The 25,710-nt window shown below is 37.9% G+C and overlaps 1 protein-coding gene, 2 long non-coding RNA genes and 1 pseudogene across 3 annotated transcripts in view; 2 read left to right on the top strand and 2 right to left on the bottom strand.

Moving 5' to 3' along the window:
• The window catches only part of LOC112869037 (uncharacterized), a 53,141-nt gene extending 52,013 nt beyond the window's left edge, over positions 1-1,128 (top strand). The window contains exon 5 of the long non-coding RNA XR_015249160.1: positions 1,100-1,128. This is a non-coding gene — a long non-coding RNA (uncharacterized LOC112869037). The remainder of the gene's footprint in view (positions 1-1,099) is intronic.
• Positions 1,129-5,768: 4,640 nt separating this feature from the next.
• LOC112869661 (store-operated calcium entry regulator STIMATE pseudogene) lies at positions 5,769-8,179 on the bottom strand (annotated as a pseudogene).
• A 1,689-nt stretch (positions 8,180-9,868) lies between these two features.
• LOC147582472 (uncharacterized) lies at positions 9,869-11,255 on the bottom strand. The gene is made up of 2 exons (XR_015249162.1): positions 10,988-11,255; positions 9,869-10,138 (listed from the first exon to the last, which is right to left on the bottom strand). It is a non-coding gene; the product is annotated as an uncharacterized LOC147582472 (long non-coding RNA).
• Positions 11,256-11,295: 40 nt separating this feature from the next.
• Positions 11,296-25,710, top strand: part of ACTR2 (actin related protein 2) — a 38,888-nt gene continuing 24,473 nt past the window's right edge. The window contains exons 1-3 of the mRNA XM_025932400.2: positions 11,296-11,467; positions 19,682-19,792; positions 25,079-25,294. Coding sequence (XP_025788185.1) covers positions 11,420-11,467; positions 19,682-19,792; positions 25,079-25,294 — 375 coding nt within the window. The 5' untranslated portion in view covers positions 11,296-11,419. The remainder of the gene's footprint in view (positions 11,468-19,681; positions 19,793-25,078; positions 25,295-25,710) is intronic.

The raw sequence follows: 25,710 nt of genomic DNA, 5'->3' as shown, positions 1-25,710 counted from the left end.
GAGCCTGTTTCTGATTCTGTGTCTCCCTCTCTCTCTGCCCCTCCCCCGTTCATGCTCTCTCTCTCTCTGTCCCAAAAATAAATAAACATTGAAAAAAATTTTTTTTAAATAAATCCAAGTCTTTATGATGCTGGATTCTTAGCCCCTAACCTCTACTTTTAAAAAGTCCCCTGTGGCCATGCTTGTCAGTCTTATAGTCCTAATATGTTAGAACATTCCCCCAACTAACTTAGAAAGAACACTGACATTCATCCATTCAATTTATTTATGCCAGACATCTCAGCTTTATTTGGTGAAGCAAGACTCAGCATTTAGGACCTAGAGTGCTGTTAAGTCATAGCATTAGAGTGTTTGGTAGGAAGAATAGCTTTTGGGTTGGAGGGAGTACTGATAGAATCAGTAATTCAAGTTCTAGTCCACCCTTAATAGTAGAGCAATTTGGCCCTGAGGGGAGTACTTTAGCTTTTATCCTGAAAGGTTAAAAAACAGGCTTCGTGGAGAAATTCACTTATTTAAAATATACACAACACTATATGTCAATTACACCTCAATAAAACTAGAAAAAAATAAGTGAATACTACAGTAGAGTTGTGCAACCATTACCACAAGCAATTTTAGAACATTTCATTATCCTAAAAAGAAATTGCATACTGATTAGCAGTCACTCATTTCTCTGTTCCTTCCCCACAACCTACCAACCTGGTCCTAGACAACCATAATCTACCTTCTGTCTCTACAGATTTGCCCATTCTGAGTATTTCATATAAATGGAATCATAAATTACAAATGGAACTGTAACTGGCTTTTTTCACTTAGCATCATGTTTTCAAGGTTCATCTGTGTAGCATACTACCCTCCTCTCTATGGATGAATAATATTCCATTATGCATATTTGGACACCCTATATTTTGTCTGTATACTCATTGGTTGATGGCCATTTGGGCTGTTTACTTTTTTTGGCTATTATGAACAATACTGGTATGAACATTTATGTACAAGTTTTTGTATGGGCATATGTTTTCATTTTCCTGATATATACCTAGAAGTGGAATTGCTAAGTCATATGTTAACTGTGTTTATCCTTTTGAGGATCTTCCAGCCTGCTTTGTAAAGCAGCAATACCACTTAACATTCCCACCAGCAATGGATAAGGCTTCCAATTTCTCCACATCCTTGTCAACGCTTGTTATTATCTGCCACTTTGATTACAACTATCCTGGTGAGTATGAAGTGAAACCTCATTGTGGTTTTGATTTGCATTTACCTTATGGTTTCTTTGATGCTAATCATGCTAAGCTTCTTTTCATGAGTTTATTGGCCATTCTATATATCTTCTTTGCATAAATGTCTATTCAAATCCTTTTCCTGTTTTTTAAAAATTATCCTAGAGAAAGAGAGAGAACGTGAGCAGGGGAGAGGGGCAGAGGGAGAGACAGAGAGAATCCCAAGCAGGCTCCAAGCTAAGCATGGAGCCCACTGTGGGGCTTGACCCAATGACCCTAGGATCATGACCTGAGCCAAAATCAAGAGTCAGGTGCCCAACCAACTGAGCCACTCAGGTGCCCTCTCCTTTTCCTTTTTTAAAATTGGGTTAGTTATTTTTTATTATTGAATTTTAGAAGTTCTTTATATATGCTAGATACAAGTCCCTTATCAGCTGTATAATTTGCAAGTATTTTCTCCCATTCTGTGAGTTGCCTTTTTATTCACTTGATGGTATCTTTTGTAGCACAAATGTTTTCAGTTTTGGTGAAGTCCAATTTATCTATTTCTTCTTTTGTTGCTTGTGCTTTTGTATCACATCTAAGAAACCATTGCCTAATCCAAGGTTGTGAAGATTTATATTCCCTATGTTTTTAAAAGAGTTTCATGGTTTTATCTCTTAAATTTACATCGTTGATCCATTTCAAGTTAATTTCTGTATATGGTGAGATGTGGGCAGGGAATATTAACCTTTTTAATGAGGAATATCACAACTAAAATGCCAACTAAAACTATAGCTTATACACACTAAGTGCCTATGAGATTTGTTTTTTTATTTTAAAAATAATTTAATGAACCTAGTTTTAAAACTATAATTCTTCTCTTGGAAAGCACCTGCAGTGGCTAATTAGGTCAAAACCTAATAGACTTGGAAATGAGAAATTGTGGGTCAGGCAAACTATACTTGATTGTTTTCTGGTCCAAACAGGCAACAATCATTGATGACTGCTTAAACCATTAAGTGACAAACTCCTGGGGAACTCTGTAATAGATCGTTGAATAAAACCAAAATCTGCTGAATAATGTTAACATCACTAACTGCGGGACATCCACACATTGTGTTTCTTCAAATGTGATGTGATAGGAAGTACATATCATTGCCCATGAAATACTTTCACCAAAATAGTTGAACCTAGATCTAATCAGTCTCCTAGATCTACCAGTTTATAGAAAATATGGAGGCTTGAGGAACAAGAAAAACAACATTGCATGGATACAATCAGCCAAATCCAGAATGAGGACATTTCAGAGGACAAATGATCCAATTTCTTCACCCAAAATATGGTATAAGAAAAGAGAGGAAAGTGTCATGAACTAAAACAGTCTTAAGAGACATATCAACCGAATACAATATGCAGGCCTTATTGAGATCTTGATTGAAAAAAAACAAATGAAAGAGGACATTTTGGAGATCACTGAGAAAAGCTGAATATGGACTGAATATTAGGAGATAATAAGAATTTATTAATTTGGTTGGCTATAATAATGGTATTGTGATTATGTTTTTCAAGCCTTTATCTGTTAGAAAACATACCAAAGTATTTAAAGGAGGCAAAACGTGATGCCTGAGATTTGTTTTAAAATACTCCAGCAAACAAGAATAGCAAAACTGTGTGTGAAAGGAAACAGATGAAACAAGAACAGCAGAAAGCTGATAACTGCTGAAGTTAGCTTATGGGCTTATAGGGTTCATTTTACTATACTTCTATATGTGTTGAAAATCTCCAAGCTAAAAGCCAAAAATAGTAATCAAATTGATTATTAAAAAAATAACTTAGAGGCGCCTGGGTGGCGCAGTCGGTTAAGCGTCCGACTTCAGCCAGGTCACGATCTCGCGGTCCGTGAGTTCGAGCCCCGCGTCAGGCTCTGGGCTGATGGCTCAGAGCCTGGAGCCCGTTTCCGATTCTGTGTCTCCCTCTCTCTCTGCCCCTCCCCCGTTCATGCTCTGTCTCTCTCTGTCCCAAAAATAAAAAAAAAAAAAACGTTGAAAAAAAAATTAAAAAAAAATAATAACTTAAAGCTATTAAATCATAAAGCACATAAATTCTCCAGAATTATTTTCCTCCAATACTGAGATGTACTTATGTTATACAGAGCATCCAAAAGCAAGTAAGAGGCTAAATGAAGTCAGGAAAAGGGTGCTTGGCTGGCTCAGTTGGTAGAACATGTGAGGGTCATGAGTTCAAGCCTCACGTTGGGCAGACAGCTTACTAAAAACAAACAAACAAACAAACAAACAAAGGAAATTGGATAGTAAAGCATTTAGTTTATTAACTTTCATATTATTTATTCCCTTCCCCAACAGAGATATGGAATCACAGATCACAGATCCCTACTTGTGTGTGTGTGTGTGTGTGTGTGTGTGTGTGTGCGCGCGCGCGCGCACGCATGCGTATTCATAATAATTGTGCTCCTCCTCGGCTAAATCAAGACGATAGCACTATTTACAGTATTGCAAGATTTTCACTTGTTTCTGATATCAATACAAAGCAAAGAATATCCATACAACACACCTTGCCTATAACAAAGTTATGTATAAATGTCATTTAAAATTTAATCGACCATGAGAAAACAATCAGACAAATCCAGAACATGGGACATTTCTATAGCCAAATGATCTGACTTCTTCAGAAAGTTAATTTCATGAAGAAAAAAAAGGGAGAAGACTTTTCTAGATTAAGAGATTAAAGAGACGTAACAACAAAAACAATGTATGAAGCCTGATTGGATCTTGGTTTAGAAGAAAAACAGCTGTAAACACTGTAGGGACAACTGGGAAAATATGAACATGGACTGAGTGTTAGGTGATATGGAATCTAACGGATTGCTAATTTTTCCTACATACGATGATGCCATGGTTTTGTAAGAGATTGCATTTATTTTTTATAGGCATGCTGAAGAATTTAGTAGTAATGTGATGTCTGAAACACTTTCAAATGGATTAACTTACTTCCATCTAATTTGACTTAACACTTCTAACATAAACGTTTCTCTTAGCAACACAAATGGGAATGACCTGGAAGAGGTTAGATAATTGACAAGATGGAGAAATACTTTTCTGGGATAAATACAAATCTTTTGACTTAGTGACTTTTAAAACTAAATAATTAAATAAATGACATGGATGTCCTCTTCCTGAGTTCTTCAGGTACAGAATATGCTGTAATATATGTGGTAACACTACCAGTTTCTAAAATGAGTAAACATCTTTGGAGTGAATTAGAGTTCTACTCAAAACATCCCTAAGGGGATTTTTTGCTCATTAATTTAGATACTGCAGGTACAAATCACAGTATTTTTAAGGAAACCATTCTTTTGAAAAAAATTAAAAAATTTTTAATTCCAGTGTAATTAACAGATGGTATTATATTAGTTTCAGGCGTACAATACAGTGGTCCAACAATTCTATGCATCACCCAGTGCTCATTATGACAAGTGCACTCCTTGATCCCCATCACCAGTTTCACCCATTCCCCCACTCATTTCCCCTTTGGTAACCATCAGTTTGTTTTCTATAGTTAAGAGTCTGGTTTTTTGTCTTTTTTTCATTTGTTCATTTGTTTTGCTTCCTAAATTCCACCTGTGACTGAAGTCATATGGTATTTGTCTTTCTTTGACTGACTTATTTCACTTAGCATTATACCCTCTAGATCCATGTTGTTGAAAATGGCAAGATTTCATTCTTTTTTATGGCTGAGTAATATTCATATGTGTGTGTATGCGTGTGTGTGTGTGTCTGTGTATATATCACATCTTCTTTACACATTCATCTATTGATGGACACTTGGATTGCTTCCATAACTGGCTATTGCAAATAATGCTGCAATATAATAGAGGTGCATATATCTTTTCAAATTAATGTTTTCATATTCTTTGAGTAAATACCTAGTAGTGGAATTACTGGATCTATGATAATTCTATTTTTAATTTTTTGAGGAAACTATACTGTGGAAATCATTCATATCTATAAATTCTGGAGAGAAAAGAGTTTATTATTTTTATTATTTTACTTCAATACTAGAAGACATTGTTTTCCTTTTCAATTCAAGCATGATACATATCTAAGAATACAAGTGTATTTTAACATTGTTTTACTCTATAACCATAAAAATATACCAATCCATTTCCACCTAAGCACAGAGGATAAATCAGGTCCAAGTGAAATGCTAGAATTACTCCAGGAAAGTCATCCCCAACTGGGATGCCAAGTGGGGCTTAAGGTTCATGACAGATCTGGAGTTTCCAAAAATCCTAAGGGTAAACAAAATTCAGGCTTTGGAGTCAGCCAGGCGTGTGATTAATCATAGTTCGGATATATTATAGTTAGGTGAATTTGGGCAGGTAACTTAATTTTTTAAAACAACTTTGTTGAAATTATAAAATATATTTTACATATCTCAAATGTACAGTGTGATGATTTTTAGTAAATGTATATAGTTGTGCAACCATCACCAAAATCTAGTTTTAGAACATTTTCATTTCCCTATAAAGTTCTCTCATGCCTGTTCTCAGCCAAACCTAGATCCCAGCCCCAGCCATCACTGATCCACTTCCTTTATCTACAAGTTTGCTTTTTCTAGAAATTTAATATAAATGGAATTATACAATATGTAGTTTTTTGCATCTGGCATAATGTTTGTTAGGGTCATCCATGTTTATAGTATGTATTGTTTTCTTTTTATTGCTCGATACTATTGTATTGTATGCATATACCACATAGTTTACTCATTCACAAATTGATGGACATTAGAATTGTTTAACATTTTGCCTGTTATAAGTAATGCTGCTATGAACATTTGTGTACGAGTCTGTGGAAATAGGTTTTCATTTCTCTTGGGCATATACTTAGGAGTGGAATCGCTGGGCGTGCTAATTTTATATTTAAATTTTTTCAAAAACTACCAAATTGTTTTCCAAAGTGGCTGCACCATTGTACCTTCCCCCCAGCAATGGAGGGCTCCAGTTTCTCCACATCCAACATGTGTTATTTTCTGTCTTTTTGATCACAGATATTCCAGTGTGGGTATGATACGGTATCTCATTATATGGTTTTTTTTACACTTGCATATTTTCCTCACTGTAATGCCTCCAACTACCACGTTCCCCTCAGTATTGGTGGGTCCTCCCATAGTATTCTGGGAGTGAGCAGAGATAGCAAGAGGAGTGGAGGTAGAAGAGGCAGGGAAGAGTAAGAGAGACGGGAAGGACACTGTGGAGTGACTGCTGGCCCACCAGGCAGCTGGCTGGGCCCCCAAACCTGACCTCAGCATGGGAATATCATACTGGCAACAGTAAGCGGTGCTCCTTTTTCTCGGCAGCCTTCAGGGCATTGGTCTGCGCAGGTGCCCCTCCACGTTGCGCACCTCCATCTTGTCATCCGTTGAGATCAGGATCGCAGACTCCGACTCCTTGTACGTGGGACTCAGCCCTCCGGCAGTGGACCTTGCTCTCCTCCCTTGAGTCCTGATTGGCTCCCCTTTCCTCTAGTTTAGCTTTCGTCCTCGCCTTTCTCCTGAAGTTGTTCACTATCCAAAACATCAAAGCATTGACGAGGAAGGGGATGATCAGCATGATGATGGCCAGTTTCAGGTCTGAGTTTTCAGGGGACTCAATAGGGCCACCTTTTCCCACTGATGTGTGAAGAGGATGATGAAGACAACCGACTTTTAAAAAGTCTTGATCATGGTGTTAAAAAGCACACTGCCTTAGGCTCTGCACTGCAGAAGTTCTCCACGTTCATCAGAACGGGGACTCTCACTGCTGCCACTCTATCAAGACGCAGACGGACTTGCACGCCCATGTAGGTGAGCAGCATGCCCACAGTTATGTCCCAAGAGGAAGCTGAAGTGAACAAGGATCCTCTTCAATGAGACCTGCTAGGTTTGCAAAGTGGATGGACAGCATAATTATGGCTTGTTTGGAAGTATCTAAAAATCGTATCTTCTTTCATGCTTTAGTTCTTTGGTTTGAGCTTCAATGTGCTGAAGGCCACTGCCCAGAGCAGCCCTGCAGGAAGATGCTGAAACTGCGCAGGAGTGCAAGGCTTTCGCCTAGCAGCTCCCACCAACCAGCAGGGCCGCCTGCCCTGCAGTCCCAGCTGTTCCTGGGGAGGCCCTGCATTGACTACCTGGCAGAGGGGCACCAAAGCCAGCCCACCTGTGGCCTTGCTGCCTGCAGGCCACCACTCTCATTAGGGTTTTCATTTGTATTTCCTCAAGGATTAATGATGTTGAGCATCTTTCCATGTGCTTGTTAGCCATTCATAAAACTTCTTGGGTGAAATGTCTATTCAAATCTTTCACCCACTTTAAAATTAGATAATATGTCTTACTATTGTTGTCCTTAATTTATTCTGGATATAAGTCCTTTGTTAGATATATGATTTGCAAATATTTTCTCCTAGTCTGTGGCTTTTTTTCTTTTCTTTTTCTTAATACATCAATAAAAAGTTTTAAACTTCTGATAAGTCCAGTTTATCATTTTTTTTTTTATGAATCATGATTTTGGTGTTGTAGCCAAGCAATCTTTGCTTACCTCAACATCAAAAGATTTTTCTTGTCCTTTCTTCCAGAATGTATAGAGTTTTAGCTCTTCTAAATTTAAATCTATGATCCATTTGAATTAATTTTTGTGTATAGTGTGAAATAAGGGTCAAAATTCTTCTTTTATCCTCCACATACAAGAATATCCAATTGTCCCAGCACTATTTGTTAAAAAAAAATAAAGATTACCCTTTGCCATTGAATTGTTTTAGCACGCTTGCTGGAAATCAATTGGCCATAAATGTAAGACTTTATTTCTGGGCTATTCTGTACCATTGATCTGTACGTCCATCCTTGTGCCAATACCACATTGTCTTAATTACCATAGCTTTATAATAAGTTTTGACATCAGTGGAAGTCTGCCACTTTTGCTTTTCTTTTTCTTTTTTTTTTTTTTTTAATTTTTTTTCTCAACGTTTATTTATTTATTTGGGACAGAGAGAGACAGAGCATGAATGGGGGAGGGGCAGAGAGAGAGGGAGACACAGAATCGGAAACAGGCTCCAGGCTCTAAGCCATCAGCCCAGAGCCTGACGCGGGGCTCGAACTCAAGGACCGCGAGATCGTGACCTGGCTGAAATCGGACGCTTAACCGACTGCGCCACCCAGGCGCCCCTGCTTTTCTTTTTCAAAATCGTTTTGGCTATTCTGATTCTTTTGCATTTCTGTATACATTTTAGGATCAAACTTGTCAATTTCTAAAATGAAATAAAGTCTGTTGGGATTTTGATAGAGATTACATTCGAATTTATAGATTAATTTGGAGAGAACTGTCATCTTAACAATGGATGTTCAACCCACGAACATGGTATATTTACTTACCTAGATCTTCTTTGATTTCTCTCAACAATGTTTCAGTGTTCAGTGTATAGGCCTTGCATTTAATTTATTTGGAGTTTTCTGATGTTCGTGGAAATGGAATTGTTTTCTTAATTTCATTTTCAGATTGTTCACTAATGACGCATGAAAATATATTGATTTCTGTTATGTAAGCTTCTATCCTACCACCTTGCTAACCTTAATTTTTTTTTTTTTTTTAATTTTTTTTTTTCAACGTTTATTTATTTTTGGGACAGAGAGAGACAGAGCATGAACGGGGGAGGGGCAGAGAGAGAGGGAGACACAGAATCGGAAACAGGCTCCAGGCTCTGAGCCATCAGCCCGGAGCCCGACGCGGGGCTCGAACTCACGGACCGCGAGATCGTGACCTGGCTGAAGTCGGATGCTTAACCGACTGCGCCACCCAGGCGCCCCTGACCTTAATTTTTTAAAGCCCCCATTTCTCATGTGTAAAATAGGGATATTTACCTAGTAAGATTTTTGTGTGGAATAATGTATGTAAAATCGCCACAGAAGGCTAGAAATGAAGTCTCCCTCCCCTCCCCCCACCAAAATAATTGCCTTAAAATGTATGATCACATTATTTTGAGGAAAGTGAAATGACCAGGTTGTGCCTGGTGTAGAAGGCAGGAGCCAGTTACCAATAGTACTGAATCTGAATTTGCGTAATCAAGGGGTTTGCTGCATTTTCATTAGTGTAGTGAATAGATATTTGTTGATACTTTCTATCATCTGCATGTATTGTTTCTATAATTGTAAGAAAACAAAAATTATAATTTCCTTAAAAGTAAAAAATAAAAGTTTGAAATTTAATTTCATAGAGAGGAAAATTAAAAGGACACAGAAATGTTTGAGTTCAATTTGCTCAGACCAAATAAATATACTTCCAGGAGGAAAATGGCACAGTGTTAGGCACTGGGGCCACAAAAGGAAGATGTGTAGTTTGTGAACGAATGCACTGTTTAGCAGGCTGAGGTACCTTAACCACTACTGAAGCAGGTGCGGGGAAGACATATTTCCGAGGACTCCTGTCTGTTCTAATTTCTCAAACTTCCAACAATTATGGCATATTTTAATCTATTTTATATGTTGAGGTTCCATGTAAGATTAAATTAGAATAAAGTCGCCTATGCCTTTATGACAGTGTAGAAACCACTGGTCTAAGAACAGAACAAAGTGAAAATTGAGAGGCAGCCTAGTATTATAATACTGGACTGAAGGGCTCATGATCCAGGTTTTATTCTAGTCCCTGTACATGTACAGCCATATGAAAGGCACAATTCTAGTTCTCACCTCTCAAAAATGATGGCATTTTTTCTAGATAAATTTTAATATCACTCATCCAATATCTGTTGAGTGTGATAAGGACAAAAATATTATTCACATACCCACGGTAAACTAGTGAAGAAAGTGAAGTAAAGAGCATCTTGAGGGTTATCCAGCAAAGTCTTCATAGATGTGACAACTGGGTTTAGAGCATGAGCAGAAGTCTCCTGATTGACGAAAAAGGTAAAGGCATTATAAATAGAAAGAACTATATATTTAAAGGTATTTAATTAGTAACAAATAGCCACCACTGAATGGATACTTTATGCATTTTATCCTCACAACCACCCATGGAAGTAGAGGTTAGTATTCCTATGCATAAGCAAGATGTCCAAAATCACAAAATTCTTGAGTGGCAGGGCCATATCTGAAACTCGGGTTGTCTGATTTCAAAGCCGAGACTCTGGGTTCAAAAAGTACATCCACTGGGGGCGCCTGGGTGGCGCAGTCGGTTAAGCGTCCGACTTCAGCCAGGTCACGATCTCGCGGTCCGTGAGTTCGAGCCCCGCGTCAGGCTCTGGGCTGATGGCTCGGAGCCTGGAGCCTGTTTCCGATTCTGTGTCTCCCTCTTTCTCTGCCCCTCCCCTGTTCATGCTTTGTCTCTCTCTGTCCCCCCAAAAATAAATAAATGTTGAAAAAAAAATTAAAAAAAAAAAAAAAGTACATCCACTGAAGAAGAGTGAAGCAATGTGCTGTTGGAAGGGAGGTGGTGAGTGAGGACGCCGAAAAGGTAGGCACCCACTCCTGCTCGCTTGACTATGAGCAAATTGGGTAAAAAGGGGTTGGGCTGGAATTGGGAGACATCGAATATAAACGCATGATTTCATGTGTGTGTATCCATCCCCGCTCTGCTCATTAAAAAGGCCTAAAAGCTATGATACACCAAGCCATGTTCATTGGTCGTCAGCGGGGAAGTCCAGGTTTACTTCCCATGCCCTCCGCCCTCCCGGCTGTCTCTCCTCGCTACATTCCACTGCCATCTCGCAACAGATCCAGGGTCTTTCTCCTGCCTGCACCTTTTGCAGACCGGTAAGCGACCCCCCTCAACTCCTGCAACGCCTTTGGCCGACGCATCCGCCAGATCTGCCGCCATTACGGCCGGGAGAAGATCCAGGAACTAAAAACGGTGAGGAAGAACCTGGGTGGGCGGTAACCCGTACGCCTGAGCTGGAACAGAAGCTGAAGCCAGAGTTGTAGGCGGGGCCTCAGTTGCAGGCTCCATCTCTTATTGGAGCGTACTGCTGCCAGTCTCGGCCCCCTCCCTCCCACCTCCACCGCTTCCGTGCGGGCTGTGTCTTAAATGGCGGGTGGGGCCGGGCAGTGACTTCCGGTTGGGGGAAGAAAGTTGGGCTGAAGGAGGGGCTGTGAAAGAGGAGGAGGAAGAGGAAAGGGCCGGGCAGCAGGGGCTGTAGGTCGTTCGGCGGCGGCGGCTCTCTTCCGGGCGGACGATGGACAGCCAGGGCAGGAAGGTGGTGGTGTGCGACAACGGCACCGGGGTAAGAGCCCGGCGGAGAAGCCGTGGCCAACAGGCCCGGGCGGGGATGTGCTAGTGGCGCGCCGGCCCTCGGCGCCCAGGGTTGCACCCCTGGGCCCTCCGGCCGCCGGGGCCAGGGGCGCGAGGCAGCTCTTCCGGCCTCTGCGGGCGTGGGGAGCTAGCGGACAGAGTCCAGCCCTGGTGTCCCCGAGCCTGCCACCCCTGCGGCTCGGGGTCAGGGCGGCGGGCGAGGCCGACGCTGGACGGGGGATCCAGTCTGCTGCCCGGCAGGGGCCGGCTCCGCGCCCGAGCGGGGACAGTTTGGCTAAAGGACTGGAGGGGTAAAAAGGCTGGGTAGGTTTGTTCCTTGAGGGTTCCATTCCCCAGGGTCGCTGGTTGTGTCGAAAGGAGAAAGAACCAAGAGGCCTTCCTCTTCCTGTATAGTGGAAGATACCGAACGGGAGGCAGGAAACGGGTTTAAAGAAAAAAAAAAAGGGGGAAGTACTGTCATGCAATGAGCCGCAGCCCTTTCGCAGTTTTTGAGGGGCGGGGGAGGGGGGGGGAGTTTAGCAGAGCATCATTTACTTTTTGCTCTGCATACTGGGAATTTGGCCCCGGTGCAGCCCCACAGAGACAGTATGTTCCATTGATATTGGGAGATCTAGGACCTTTCAAGGCCCAAGTATTAATTTTGGACTTTAGAGGAAGTTGATTAGTTTTGGTATTCCCCCCGCCTTCATTTTTTTCCTTAGGTGCAGAACACAGATCATATTAGATGTTAGATTAGATTCTGAAAGGGAAGTGATTATAAAAATCTGGCTAAAACACTGATTTAGAAATCACTTGAAAGTTGTTACTTTCAACCCCCCACCCAAAAGAAAACTTACTTAGGGCAGCACATTAGAAGACAGAAATGTTACTTATTCGGGATGAGATCGATAGTGATCATTTCCCCCTACATTACCGTGATTTCTAACCATTTTGGAGTTGCAGTATTTTGTAACTTTCCTCCTCTTTTCCATGAATGTGACATGTGAATTTAAAAAATAGGCTTCCACTTATGGAATGAGTAAATCACAGGGATGACAGGTGCTGCATAGGGATTATAGTCATTGGTATTGTGATAGCATTATATGGTGATAGATGGTAGCTACACTTGTGGTGAGTGTAGCATAACATAAAGAGTTGTCAAATCACTATGTGTACCCTGAAAAAAAAAAAAAAGATTTTACTTGAAATTATTTTAGAAACTGGATTGTTGAGAGGAAAAAAGGAGCTGATATTTACTGACGTAACACTGCCCGTACTGTGCTACAGACTTTTACAAGTAATGATTATACTAGTTTTATATGAACTAAGTTGAAAACACGAGAGTAAGAGTTCTCATATGAGACATCCATACAAAATGGCATGCTTAAAAAAAAGATCCACTGCTATGGAAACATGTCTAAGACTTACTGGTTAAGTTTTTTAAAAGTTTTAGAATGATCCCGTTTGTGTGAGTGTTCTTTATTAAATACGTTTATGTAAGACCACAAACTTGTACATGAAAGTTTTAGAGGGAAAGGTATGTTCGTAGTAGTTACCTGTGAGACTGGGGATAAGTGTGTATTACTTTTACAGTTGAAGGTGCTTTTAAAAAATATAGTAACCTGATTCCCCCTGTAGCCTCAAATTGACCTCTAACTAAATTTAAAGCTTCAAAGATTGAATTTAAAATATTTTGTTTTGTAAATACGCCTGATATTCTCTTTAGAAATCATGGGGCGCCTGGGTGGCTCAGTCAGTTGAGCATCCGACTTCAGCTCAGGTCATGATCTCACAGTCCCTGGGTTCGAGCCCCGCGTCAGGCTCTGTGCTGACAGCTTGGAGCCTGGCGACTGCTTCAGATTCTGTGTCTCCTTCTCTTTCTGCCCCTCCTTTGATTGTGCTCTGTCTCCATCTCTCAAAAATGAATAAACATTAAAAAAATTTTTTTTAGAAATCAGAGACAGTTGTATTTCAATGGATTCCTCCTCTTTGAAGGGTAACCAACCCTGTGTTTTGTAGTGTATGAGTTTTTTGATATTCAATTAGAATAGAAATGTTAGCCATGAATTCATTTATGTTACTATTTTATTGGTTTACCTTTGATAGAAAGCTGATTGTATGTTATTGATTAGTCTTACGGCTAATCCATAATTTAAGAATTGTGCCTTAAAAGATCAATTACTATGACATAAAGGAAAAATGTAGTTAATTTGAACAAAAATTTATGTACTGGTGTTATATTTCTAGTTATTTTAATTTTTTTTCCAGATTTTCTATAGACATGATTGTCTTCAAGTGAAGAAACAGTTCTGGTGTGATATGTAGCTAGGAATGCTGTGATATTTCTGAAAATTTAGAGGATCCTAAATTTTTTTTTTTAATGTTTATTTATTTTTGAAGGAGAAGAGAGACCTAGCATGAGCTGGGGAAGGGCAGAGAGAGAGGGAGACAGAGAATCCGAAGCAGGCTCCCAGCTCCCAGCTGTCAGCATAGAGCCCGACATGGGGCTCAAACTCACGGACTGTGAGATCATGACCTGAGCTGGAGTTGGACGCTTAACCGACTGAGCCATCCAGGCGCCCCACAGAGGATTCTAAATATAGAAATTCTAGATTTCTTACTGCTTATACTTGATAGTCATCTTGATTTTGTTTAGGTACCTGAAGCTATAGTGAGTTATCTACAATTAAATATTACAGAAGATATTCGTATGTGAGTACTTGTTTTCCGAAAGCAACTTGCCTCTTGTACATTTTAGGTTTTAAACTTAGGCTATTTGAGAAGTTGATGATTTTTTTTAACCCCTCTGTCAGGCCCTAATTTGAATGCTCTAAGAGTGGGTGAGTTCTTACGATCACGTGCCAGATTTGGTCCTGCCTTTCTTCCTCACTAGCTCCCACCTATACCAGGGTCTCCCTCGTTAGGGTAGCCCAGAGGAGGAAAACTCATCTGATTCCAATAATTCATGCATTCCATCTTCATAACCATTCAAACCTAACACAGAGTTAGCTCCCTCTAAATAGAGCTACTGAAAATGGCCAGATAGGTGAAAGTCTGGAGATCTGCTTAGGTTTAGCTGTCTTTCAAGAGTTGGCCCAGATCCCTGATGTGTATTGTTACCAAAGTTGGGTGATTTTATCAGCCCTGAGATAGCTCACTGACCAGGAAGACTTCTGTGGCTACTGTGTGACTGGTACAATTTTTAGGGTCTAGTGATGCGAAGTAGCTTATAGTGCTAGAATAACTATACTTTCGTTTATAATTCTCAGCTTTGTTGTTGTTTATGACCTGCTTCATCAGATTTATGCTAATTTATATGTTGAACTTAGGAGTACTTGAAGTGTAAACAAACCAAAAACAAATTTGGCTTCGCTCTGCAAAATGCTTTGGAATAGAATAAGTATTTTGGTGGTTTAAGATCAGAATAGTCACTAGGTAATTAAATTAATGACTATGTCAACACCATCAAACTAAATTAATAAAGGAAAAATACAAATTAAATGAGCCCAAGTGAGGCTTTGTAAATCCCAGTTTATTATTTGAGGGGATAAAGGTACTTTTAGAGCAAATGTAGATGGATTTTTTTAATTTTTGCTTGAAAGAACATTATACTGTTCATGTTCTTACCATTTGATGACTCAGTGGCAAGTAAGGGAGCCAGTTCAAACCACAGTGCTATGAAGAGGAAACTATATATGGTAAAATCTATTTCTTAAACACACAATGGGAGAACTAAGTGCAAGTCTTAAAATGATTAGAGTAGGGGAGGTACTTCAAGGATTGAAAGGATACTAATTGAGTAGTTTAGAAAAGACTATTTTCTTTGCATTTTATTACATGAATTAGATTTTTTTTTAAGTACTGACTTTTTGCAAGAAGGGAAATGCTGGATTGTCTGTTCACTTTGTGTTATTAAGAAATAGATTATTTTAATTAAATTCTTGTTATAGCTATTAATGCTTTCGCATTTGAAATAATGCAAAAGAGTGCAGCTATTGTCGTTTTGACTAAGTATCTAATACCCTGTAGGAGCGCTCTCGCCGGATTGCTATGGCAGCATCTGTTTCCAATAAGCTACTGCTTAAGCTGAATGAGTAATTTCATTAATAAGTGATTGATATCTTTGAATTAAAGCCAAATTTCCTTTTGTTTTGTAAAGCACAAATAAGTAGGTTTACAATTGGTTTTATAGTTTCAGAGGGTCTCAAATTTCAGGGAGGTCTTCTTATGTTAGTCACTTGGCAACTATTTTATCCCTTAAAATATGCTCAAAAAAGAATTTTAAGATATAAACCACCCATCTGAACATTTATAATCAGTAAACATTGACTATTGTGATTATTTATGGATTTGCCATGTTGCATGTTCCTGAGTATGTGTAGCTCAGAATGAGAGGGGAGGCATGTCAACCTTCACTGCCTCCCCCCTGCACCAGGAGTTGATTTATTTCCTATGCCAGGCTCATCCTCCCACCTCCAGTTTTTAATGATTTCTCTCTTAAATCATTTGTTTATGTTTAATATGCTGAAGATGACCCTTACAAATTTGTTGATTCTTTTTTCAGTCATTCTGCAATTTCTTTAAAAACATAAATAAGTGAGCATTTTCAGCTACGTGAATGGACAGTTTTGGCCCATGCAGTGTCCTTATCTGTTTGTTCATTACTTTGAGGTAAACATAAGAATTTAATATCTGCATAGTATTTACTTTCTATATTTGGAATATAAGGTAAATTATGACCAGTGCTGATACTGGGCTGATGCTCATGACAGATTTTATTTATATAGAAATTTGGGTATGGTTGGAATAATAATGACAAGAGATTCGCTGTCCTTCCGTATCATTTCAGTTCATATCAAGTGAGCTGAATTTTGACTTAAGGACAAAAGAGTTTAGGATTTAGAAGAGTGTGAGAGGTTTTATTTTTTTCCTCTTAATGTGAACGTACTTGAAAATATTAGATATTATTCATTTCCTCTGTGGCAGTTGTCTTTCCAACTCCTCGGTCTCACTGATAAATATTTGAAAAGACATCTTGTAAAAATGGATCAGCACTACTGAATTCCATTGAACACTCCTTTAGGGTAAGAATATATTGTAGTTCTTCACTGTCAACCACTGTTCAAGTGGAGAAGTAGGTATGAGCAAACAAGTAATCTGTTCCTTATGCCATCATATTGTACTACTGCCTTGAAAGATAATCCAATAAGTAGTTTTAGAAATGGGTATCTGTAACTGAAAAATTCCCCAGCCTTGGTGGCTCAGAGGTAAACTGACCAGGACTAGGTTTTGTCCTAGGACTAGGATTTGGAAGAAAATGTATATGAACAGTATGTTTTATGTAGATTCTAGAATGTAAATATGAACTGCGAGGGTAGGAATTCAGGTGGTATTTCAGACAGATTTTTTTCATAGCATTAATCTGCATAAGTCATGACTTTAACATATTTTAAAAGCTCTATTTATAAAAGTCTTACAATTCATTTGAAATTCTGGATGGCAGAATGTTCTTAGCTATTTATAATTAAATGTGGTTCATCAAAATTTCCACCAAGGTGGTTGTAGAGATCTTTGAAATAAGAAAATTCTGTATTTTGGGGAGTTAGTCAAAAGTCGGTAAGTTTAAGATTGTTGCTAACTTTTACCACCATCAAATAAAACTGTTCCTTGTAGATAGTAGCTTTCTGTCAAGGGGTAGGTTAAAAGTTTCTGTCAGCCTTTTTGTTATTGCTGTCATGTGTCACATTCGGATACTGTTTTTCTCCTTAATTTTCGGAGAATGTATGGTGCCTGGAGCCATGAACAATGCACTTTTTCTCAATATGAAACATATGCTCTGTATTAAAATAATCACACGGGGCACCTGGGTGGCTTAGTCAGCTAGGCATCCGACTCTTGATTTTGGTTCAGGTCATGATCTCATGGTTCATGCGATTGAGCCCTGTTTTGGGCTCTGCATGGAGCCTGCTTGGGATTCTGTCTCTCTCTACCTCTACCCCTCCCCTGCTTGCTCTCTCTCAAAATAAATAAGCATTTAAAAAAAATAATCGCAGTATCATACTCACAAAACAACAACAAAACTTCTAGTTTTTATTGATCAATTATATAGTATGCACTTAACTACATGCCAGACACTGTTCTAGGCACTTGGGATTCATCAATAGACACAAACATCCTTGCACATTGAATAGAGACTTGTTAAAGAAGAGAGTAGAGACTATGATTACATATCCTGTTCTGTAGCTTCCTCCTCTTGCCCTGAAGTTTTAATTGCATTTTCCTTGCAATGACTGCTCTTAAAAGTAAGACTAAACAGACTATATTATTGGTATAAGAATTAAAAACCCTTGGTTTGGGGCGCCTGGGTGGCTCAGTCAGTTGAGCGTCTGACTCTGGATTTCGTCTCAGGTCATGATCCCAGGGTCGTGGGATTGAGCTCCGCATCAGGCTCCTCTCTCTCTCTCTCTCTCTCTCTCTCTCTCTCTCTCTCTCTCTCTCCCCCTCCCCCTCTCCCCTCCTCTGCCCCTCTCCTTGCTTGCACTCACTCTCTCTGAAATAAAAAACGAAACAACAAAAAACCTTGTTTCTATTTTCAGTTTACTGTAGTTGTTAAATTTCCTAGTGTATCAGTTTCTTAAACATTATCAGAGTCAATGTTATGCCCTCATTGAAGGAGTACACTGTCTGAATATAAAATTATGTTACCTGGTATTACTAACCATCTAAATATGAAAATATAAATGGTAAAAAAAAAATGCCTAATAGGGGCAGCTGGGTGGCCCAGTCGGTTAAGCGTCCGACTTCAGCTCAGGTCATGATCTCACAGTCCGTGAGTTCAAGCCCTGTGTCAGGCTCTGTGCTGACAGCTCAGAGCCTGGATCCTGTTTCGGATTCTGTCTCCCTCTCTCTCTGCCCCTCCCCTGCTTGTGCTCTGTCTCAAAAGTAAATAAAAACATTTTTAAAAATGCCTAATAAATGTTTGTGTTAACGTGATGCTAGTCCAGATGCCATTTCTTCCCCCCGCTATTTTGATAAATTTTGCTTAAGGGAATTGCCAGAGATGAATGAAAGCCTGCTTTAGAATTGAAGCTTTAGGGGGCACCTTGGTGGCTAGTCAGTTAAGCATCTGACTCTTGATTTCAGCTCAGGTCCTTGTCTTGTGGTTTGTGAGATTGAGCCCTGAACTGGGCTTTGTGCTGACAGTTTACAGCCGGCTTAGGATTCTGTCTCTCCTTCTCTCTCTGTCCCCTCCCCCCTCACATTCTCTCTCTCAAAAAAAAAAAAAAAAAAAAAAAAGAATTGAAGCTTTAGTTCTGTTCAGTTTCTAACGTTTCTCTTTTAAAAAAATTCTTAGCATTTGTTGAGTGAATCTGTCCATTTCCCACTTGTGTGACCACTGTGTGCTGAGGTCTCTTTGAGTCATTGGGCTCCACCATGAACTGCTCAGGTTAAGCTCCCTGCTTTCCTGAGACTTTCTCTGTACTGGGAGATTTAAGCACTAATTAAGCAGTTAACTGGCAAGTAAACATGAACTCTGGAAGTAGTCACTGCCATAAAGGAAATAAAAGGAGGATGATAGGTTGGGTGACTACTTTGGATAATTTGAAAGCACCAAAAGTTTAAAATATTGCATAAATGTAAAGTGGTATTTTTCAAATGCTTTTTTATTTTTATTCTTTATTTAAAAACATTTTTTTAATGTTTTGTTTATTTTTGAGAGAGTGTGGGGGAGGGGCAGAGAGAAGAAGGAGACACAGAATCTGAAGCCGACTCTGGGCTCTAAGCCATCAGCACAGAACCCGGATGCGGGGCTCGAACCCACAAACTGTGAGATCATGACCTTGAGCCAAAGTTGGATGCTTAAGTGACTAAGCCATCCAGGAGCCCCTCAGATGCTGTTTTTTTGTTTTTTTTTTTTTTAATTTTTTTTTCAACGTTTTTATTTATTGTTGGGACAGAGAGAGACAGAACATGAACGGGGGAGGGGCAGAGAGAGAGGGAGACACAGAATCGGAAACAGGCTCCAGGCTCTGAGCCATCAGCCCAGAGCCCGACGAGGGGCTCGAACTCACGGACCGCGAGATCGTGACCGGGCTGAAGTCGGACGCTTAACCGACTGTGCCACCCAGGCGCCCCATCAGATGCTGTTTTTAAATGGACGTAGTAAATACCTCGACACTAACCCACTTTTACTGTTCTCTTCCAGTTTGTGAAGTGTGGATATGCAGGCTCTAACTTTCCAGAACACATCTTCCCAGCTTTGGTTGGAAGACCTATTATCAGATCAACCACCAAAGTGGGAAACATTGAAATCAAGGTAATATTTGATTTATTGATAAATGAGGATCAAAACTTGTGAGGGGTTCTTTGAATTAAGTAGTTTTAACATATGATGCCATGAAAAGCAAAGAGGGAGGACTGAATTTCTTGTATTTTTAATTTATATCAACGCTTGAAGAAAGGCACAAAGACTGAAATTAATTTCATCTGACTTTAAGTATGACTGATGCCATTACTCTCTGAATGGAGTAAACTCTTAATAAGATTTCTATATTGATGTGAATATTATATTAGTGACTCAAAGTTCTGTTACGTATAATGTTTAAAAGAAATCAGCCTGATATTTTTATGTCTTTCAATTCCATATATTTTTCATTATATGTTAGTGTCTATTTGGGACCTAAGACTTTTCATGTTCTCATGGCCTGATCTTCCTACTTTTGAATATAGCTAGTCAGGAAAACATAGGATATCAATTTTACTGGTTTCTTTTTTCACTAATATAATAACTGACTTCCATAGTGTGCAGGAGGAAGCCCTGCAAGTCTTTATTTGGCCTTGCATTATTTATCTTCCCATGAGGAGAGAGGAGGGAAAGTTGTCCTTGCCTACTCACTGTACTTAACATGAGAGACTGGACATTAAGGATGATAAGACTTTTCTCTGTATTCAAGGGATTGGAAATCAAGTGGGAGTTACGATATTAAAAAAAAAAAAAAAAAAAGAAAAGAAATAGAACAATCAAAAGGTCGTTGGTCACCCAATTGACTTAAATTCTTCAGGTGGCCTAGGGATCTGATTATAAACGATGCAGTTGAATTTAGGGGCCTGTTTACTGAGTGAATTGTGAACAAGGTAGCATTGTTGGTCCTATCTGGACAGTCTGGCAAAACTTCAGTTAGATTATGAGTCATTTGAAATAGGAATTAGGATGTACCTCTTTGGGACATTTGTTTGAGATATCTAGGAAGGTGATAATAGCTAGTAGAGATTAGCTACTTGGTAGCTCTCTGCCCTTGTTACTACAGAGTTGAGTTACACAGTGAATAAAAATACAACTGAAACTTAGGTTCTATGTTAAATTCTTAAAGACTTAAAACAATGAATGATTCTGGCCCCTGTTTTGTTATTTTCGGAACATTCAACATGATAATGGTTTTTTTCAAGGTCTTTTGGGAAATTTAGGGGATACCTTATTCTCTTTTTGTGAGTGCCTTTCATTCTGATTGCATTTAATCTTAAATGAACGAGTTAAAATTTAACTGATAATAGTGATAAGGACAAACTTCTTTTAATGAAGTTGGAAGTCACACTTTTTATTCAGTATCAGGCTTTTAAAGAATGTCTTTTTTATATACTTTATGGATAATAACATTTTTGAGGTGTAAAGATACGTCATGTATAACCATTTTTATTCTCTAACATGGCAGAAATAATTACATATCTTTTCACTCCCACTTTCTTGCTTTTTAAGGCCAAGTGATAGAAATGAAACTAGCCCATATTCTACGACATTTTTGCTGAGGAATTCCCCAGTAGCATTTGCTTGTATGGTTTGTCATTCTGTGTTCTGTTGGCTCAGTTCTGTTCAATCTGCTCAGTCTTTTAAGTCTCTCAAGTTAATTTGTTCTTCCAGTAGAAAATAGTAAAAGAAATCTGTGTCAAATTTAACCGGACTACTAGCACTTTTGGTAAAAGCAGTCTAAACTCACCCTCTACCTACTCAGCTAGACCTTTTCTGTTATCATTTATTTTCCTTATTTAAGATTCTTAAATTCAGTAAAGAATTAAAGAAACTTGACTTTTTGGAATTCCTGTGCCTAGTGGATTGACTTATACTTTTTGTGTTTTGTTAGCTAAAATGTGGTGATAGACTAAAAACTGGAAACTTAAATTGTTTAATGAGTTAATTTTCATTCAGGAGTAATAACTGTCCATGTTACTTTGGCCCTAATTATTAACTCCGTAAAATATAGTACTGCATCTGACCTCTACCTAATTTGTCTCTATTGCTTGTTATGTTTAAAAATTTCAGTGAGGATTTTATTTAGGCCTTTTCTGACTCTTACTTCTACCTTCTCTTTCTTCACCTTTCTTGACCTGTTGAAGTAGAATAACAAAAAGATGGTAAGTGAGGTTACACACATGCTCTCTGTTTGTTTTCCACTTTTGCTTGATGGGACAGTAGTTGTTGTTTTGTGTCCCTGTAGTATTGGGGAGGGGGGTGATTCCATATTTTAATTTTAAGTACTTTGATTTTTAACCTTTTTCATTGCTTCAACTGGGTAGCAACTAATTAAGTCCTGTACTTTCCTGATTGCATACAATGGACCAAACCAGAACTAATTACTAACATAGTTTTGAATTGTTTTCCTTGTGTTTCTTGTAGATGAATGTTATAATTAAAATGGAATGTGGTGTGCATAATATTAGAAACCAAGTAGCTTTATTTAGGATATGTATGATCCAGAGAATTGGGATGAAGTTGTTACATTTGGATAAATCTATTTTATTGATCAATGTTAAATTGAACATTGCCTATCATAGTCTGTATATTTTTGCATTCCAGTTTGGTAGCACATATAGCATAGTATTTAATAAACTGGGCAAAATTTTAATAAGCAAATGAACTATAGATAGTAAAAGGGGAGGAAAAGAGATTGACTTGTTTCCTATACCATTTTTATTGATGAGCAGATTTTACAACATTACTTGAGAATAAATAAGAAAAATGTGAAAGTCTTGTAAGACTTTTCCATAAACAACAGATCTTCCCCCTAAATAAATACCATTGTGTGGCTCCTTTTTCTTTTGAACTCAAGATGGGCACATCCCAGACAATTCACTCTTTTAATATGTATTTTTTGTGATAGTCCTGAAGTGCTTCAGTAGTAGGTATTTTCAGGTTTGTCTGTTTTTGATACTATTTGTGAGCAGCTTTGACAGAGACTTTGGTTCTAAAGTGTGTTCACTGTTTTCCAATTTGAGGTGACATTGTTCAAAATAATTCTTGGCAAATATAAGCTACACTGCCTGCTTTTCATAAAATATAAATGCCTTTGAAACAGCATCTCTGACAGTTACTGTGACTTCTTATTCTTTCAGGTAGTAGGTGATAGTTTAGGCTTGAAGTCCAGTGATGAGATGGGTGGTAAAAATCTAAGGTTCTGAGGTATGAGGGCAAGTTACAAAGCTCTTGGCACTTGCAGTTTTTGGAAGTTGAAATGTTCTAGGGATGATTGTATGTTTTAGGATATTTTTAATTAAAATTTTTAGATAGAGATGAATTTTAAATTAGGTGCTTGAACTACTCACAAATACGTGTACTAATTTAATCGGTTAACACCTGTTTTCCATTTTAACTGTCCCTCCTCTTTGTTCAGAGGGATGGTAAAATATTCAATGCCAGATGTTTCTTTCAGTTAATTCTTTATAGTATGTATGTTCTAGAAGTAGATAGATATTTTGAGATATTTTGTAGATATTTTGAGTTAGTGTTGGGTCAGACATATGTAAGTCCCTATTCCTGCATGGGAAAAAAAGTAAATATTCTGATGAAATCAGATCAGACTTATTCTAAATTTGTTGAACTATAATTGTGAATGTATAATGATTATATAAGCCATCTAATTAATTAATTAATTAATTTTGTGCAACACGTAGAAAGATACATTCTAGAGGAAAGTAAGAAAATTGTGTATTATATTTGTTAATGGTCAATAGTAATGTATGTTCTTGTAGGTATAGATTTCCCCCTTAACATTTTATTAACAAGTATTTAGAATGTATAGCAAAGTTGAAAGAATCTATAGTGAAACCCATATACCCATCACCTAGATTCTGACATTAATATTTACTCTACTGACCTATCACATATTTATTCATCTCTCCATCAGTCTATCTCATTTTTTGATGTATTTCGAAGTATCCATGTACTTCTCCCTAAATAATTGAACGTATGTGTGTCATTGACTAGAATTCACAGATACAGATTTTTAGTTTTGGGTTTTCCTATCAGATGATTTTAAACAGTTAATATTTAAGTTACGGTAAATTTGAGTTATGGTAAATTAACTTTATAAGAAATTAGTTGCAACAGAGAAGTTTTAGTGAACATTTCTAGCATCTGCTTTAACTTTGTTTTTCCTTTTTGTTGTTGCTTTCAGTGGATTTTCCAGAAATCTTTTTTTGAGACCTCACCTGTTTTTAATTATTATTTTCAAAAGTTTTAAACTCCTATATGTTTAAACTTCATTTTGAGACATTTTATGTTAATTTTAATGTTTTTTTTTTCATTTCTTCATGTTTTAAACTTAAGGTATTGTAGCAAATAGTAGCTATTTCTGATTTTTGGTTTTTGTTGAATTCATCAGTATATGTAGAAATCAGGATTATTTAATATCTTGACTAGCTGATTTCTAAAATAAGCTTAAATTCTAGGACATCATTAGCTCTATTATACATACAAAATTTGACTTTTCAAATGTGGGTCATTTTAAGTGCATCTTAAGTGTGCTCTCATTGGAGACAAGACTTGTGAGTACTCCACTTCACGTGTGATCACATAGTTTTCCAGTGTTATACTTTAAGATTGAAAATGTTGCTCATGAGATGATTTTTAAAAATTGTTTCCCTGTGTCTTAATTTTTTTGTAGCTCTACAAATTTTCATTGATCTTGGTGAGGCATGTATAGAAACTCAATTTCAATTCTAACTTAGGTATATGCAGGTAGAAATTTGTGAAATTTGCAAGTTATGTGGTGCATATCTGCATTATTACAGTATAATAAAGAATCATTTAATTTTAGCTTCTTTCATTATGCTTTATAGTCCATTAAAACGTATCATTTACCCTTACCATTTCGATATTTAGTACGAAGAACTGTGCTGCATGCATTGAGCATTTTTCTACAAGTCTTTTTTTCCCTGATGTGCTATTTCACATATCACAGGCCTTATTTTTTGAACATTTGAGCAAAAGAAACAGATGAAACCTCATACAAAACCCTCCAAAATATGAAAATGTGGGGTTTATTTGTGCTAATGCTCTTCTTTTGGAAACATATGTATTAAAGGTAAGGTCCATTTATTGATTTAAACCACGTTGTACGTAAAAATTTATTATTCATGATTAAACTTTCCAAGGCATTGTTCTTGAAAGAAAAGATTTTTTAAACTTGTGGAATGAAGAACTTTATCTGAAAGTGCCAGAAAGATTAAAATTAATTATTCCCAAGTTTTCCAAAATATCATGGGAATGTAGTTTTCTGAAGATATTTTATGCAAAATTTTGGACTAAAGCTTTGATATTATAATTTTCTAGGATCTCATGGTTGGTGATGAGGCAAGTGAATTACGCTCAATGTTAGAAGTTAACTACCCTATGGAAAATGGCATAGTAAGAAATTGGGATGACATGAAACACCTGTGGGATTATACATTTGGACCCGAGAAACTTAACATAGATACCAGAAATTGTAAAATCTTACTCACAGAGCCTCCCATGAACCCAACAAAAAACAGAGAGAAGATTGTAGAGGTAAGTGTTTTTAGGTGGGATATGTACATATGTGTTTCTGTGATGTCATGTTAAAGCAAATGCTCTTTCTTTTATCTTACCATTGTTGTTAAGGATAAAGGGAATAGGGGAACCTGCCTGGGTGGCTCAGTCGGATGAATGTCCAACTTAGGCTCAGGTCATGATTTCACGGTTTGTGAGTTCAAGCCCCACATCAGGCTCTGTGCTTACAGCTCAGAGCCTGGAGCCTACTTCAGATTCTGTGTCTCCTCTCTCTGCCCCTCCCCCGCTTGCTCTCTGTTTCTCTCTCTCTCTCAAAAATAAACATTATAAAAAATCTTTTAAAAAATAAAGGATCAAGGGAATAAAAATAATTGTTTCCCCTCAGATCCTATTTATTGAGCACCTAACTAGTCATTATTTCTAAGTAGAATATA

This window comes from Puma concolor, chromosome A3 (assembly GCF_028749965.1).
Source record: "Puma concolor isolate L17-30 chromosome A3, mPumCon1.1.hap2, whole genome shotgun sequence".
Classification (NCBI taxonomy): domain Eukaryota; kingdom Metazoa; phylum Chordata; class Mammalia; order Carnivora; family Felidae; genus Puma; species Puma concolor.
Note: the sequence above shows the minus strand (reverse complement) of the source record. Positions and strands in the feature narration are given on the sequence as shown.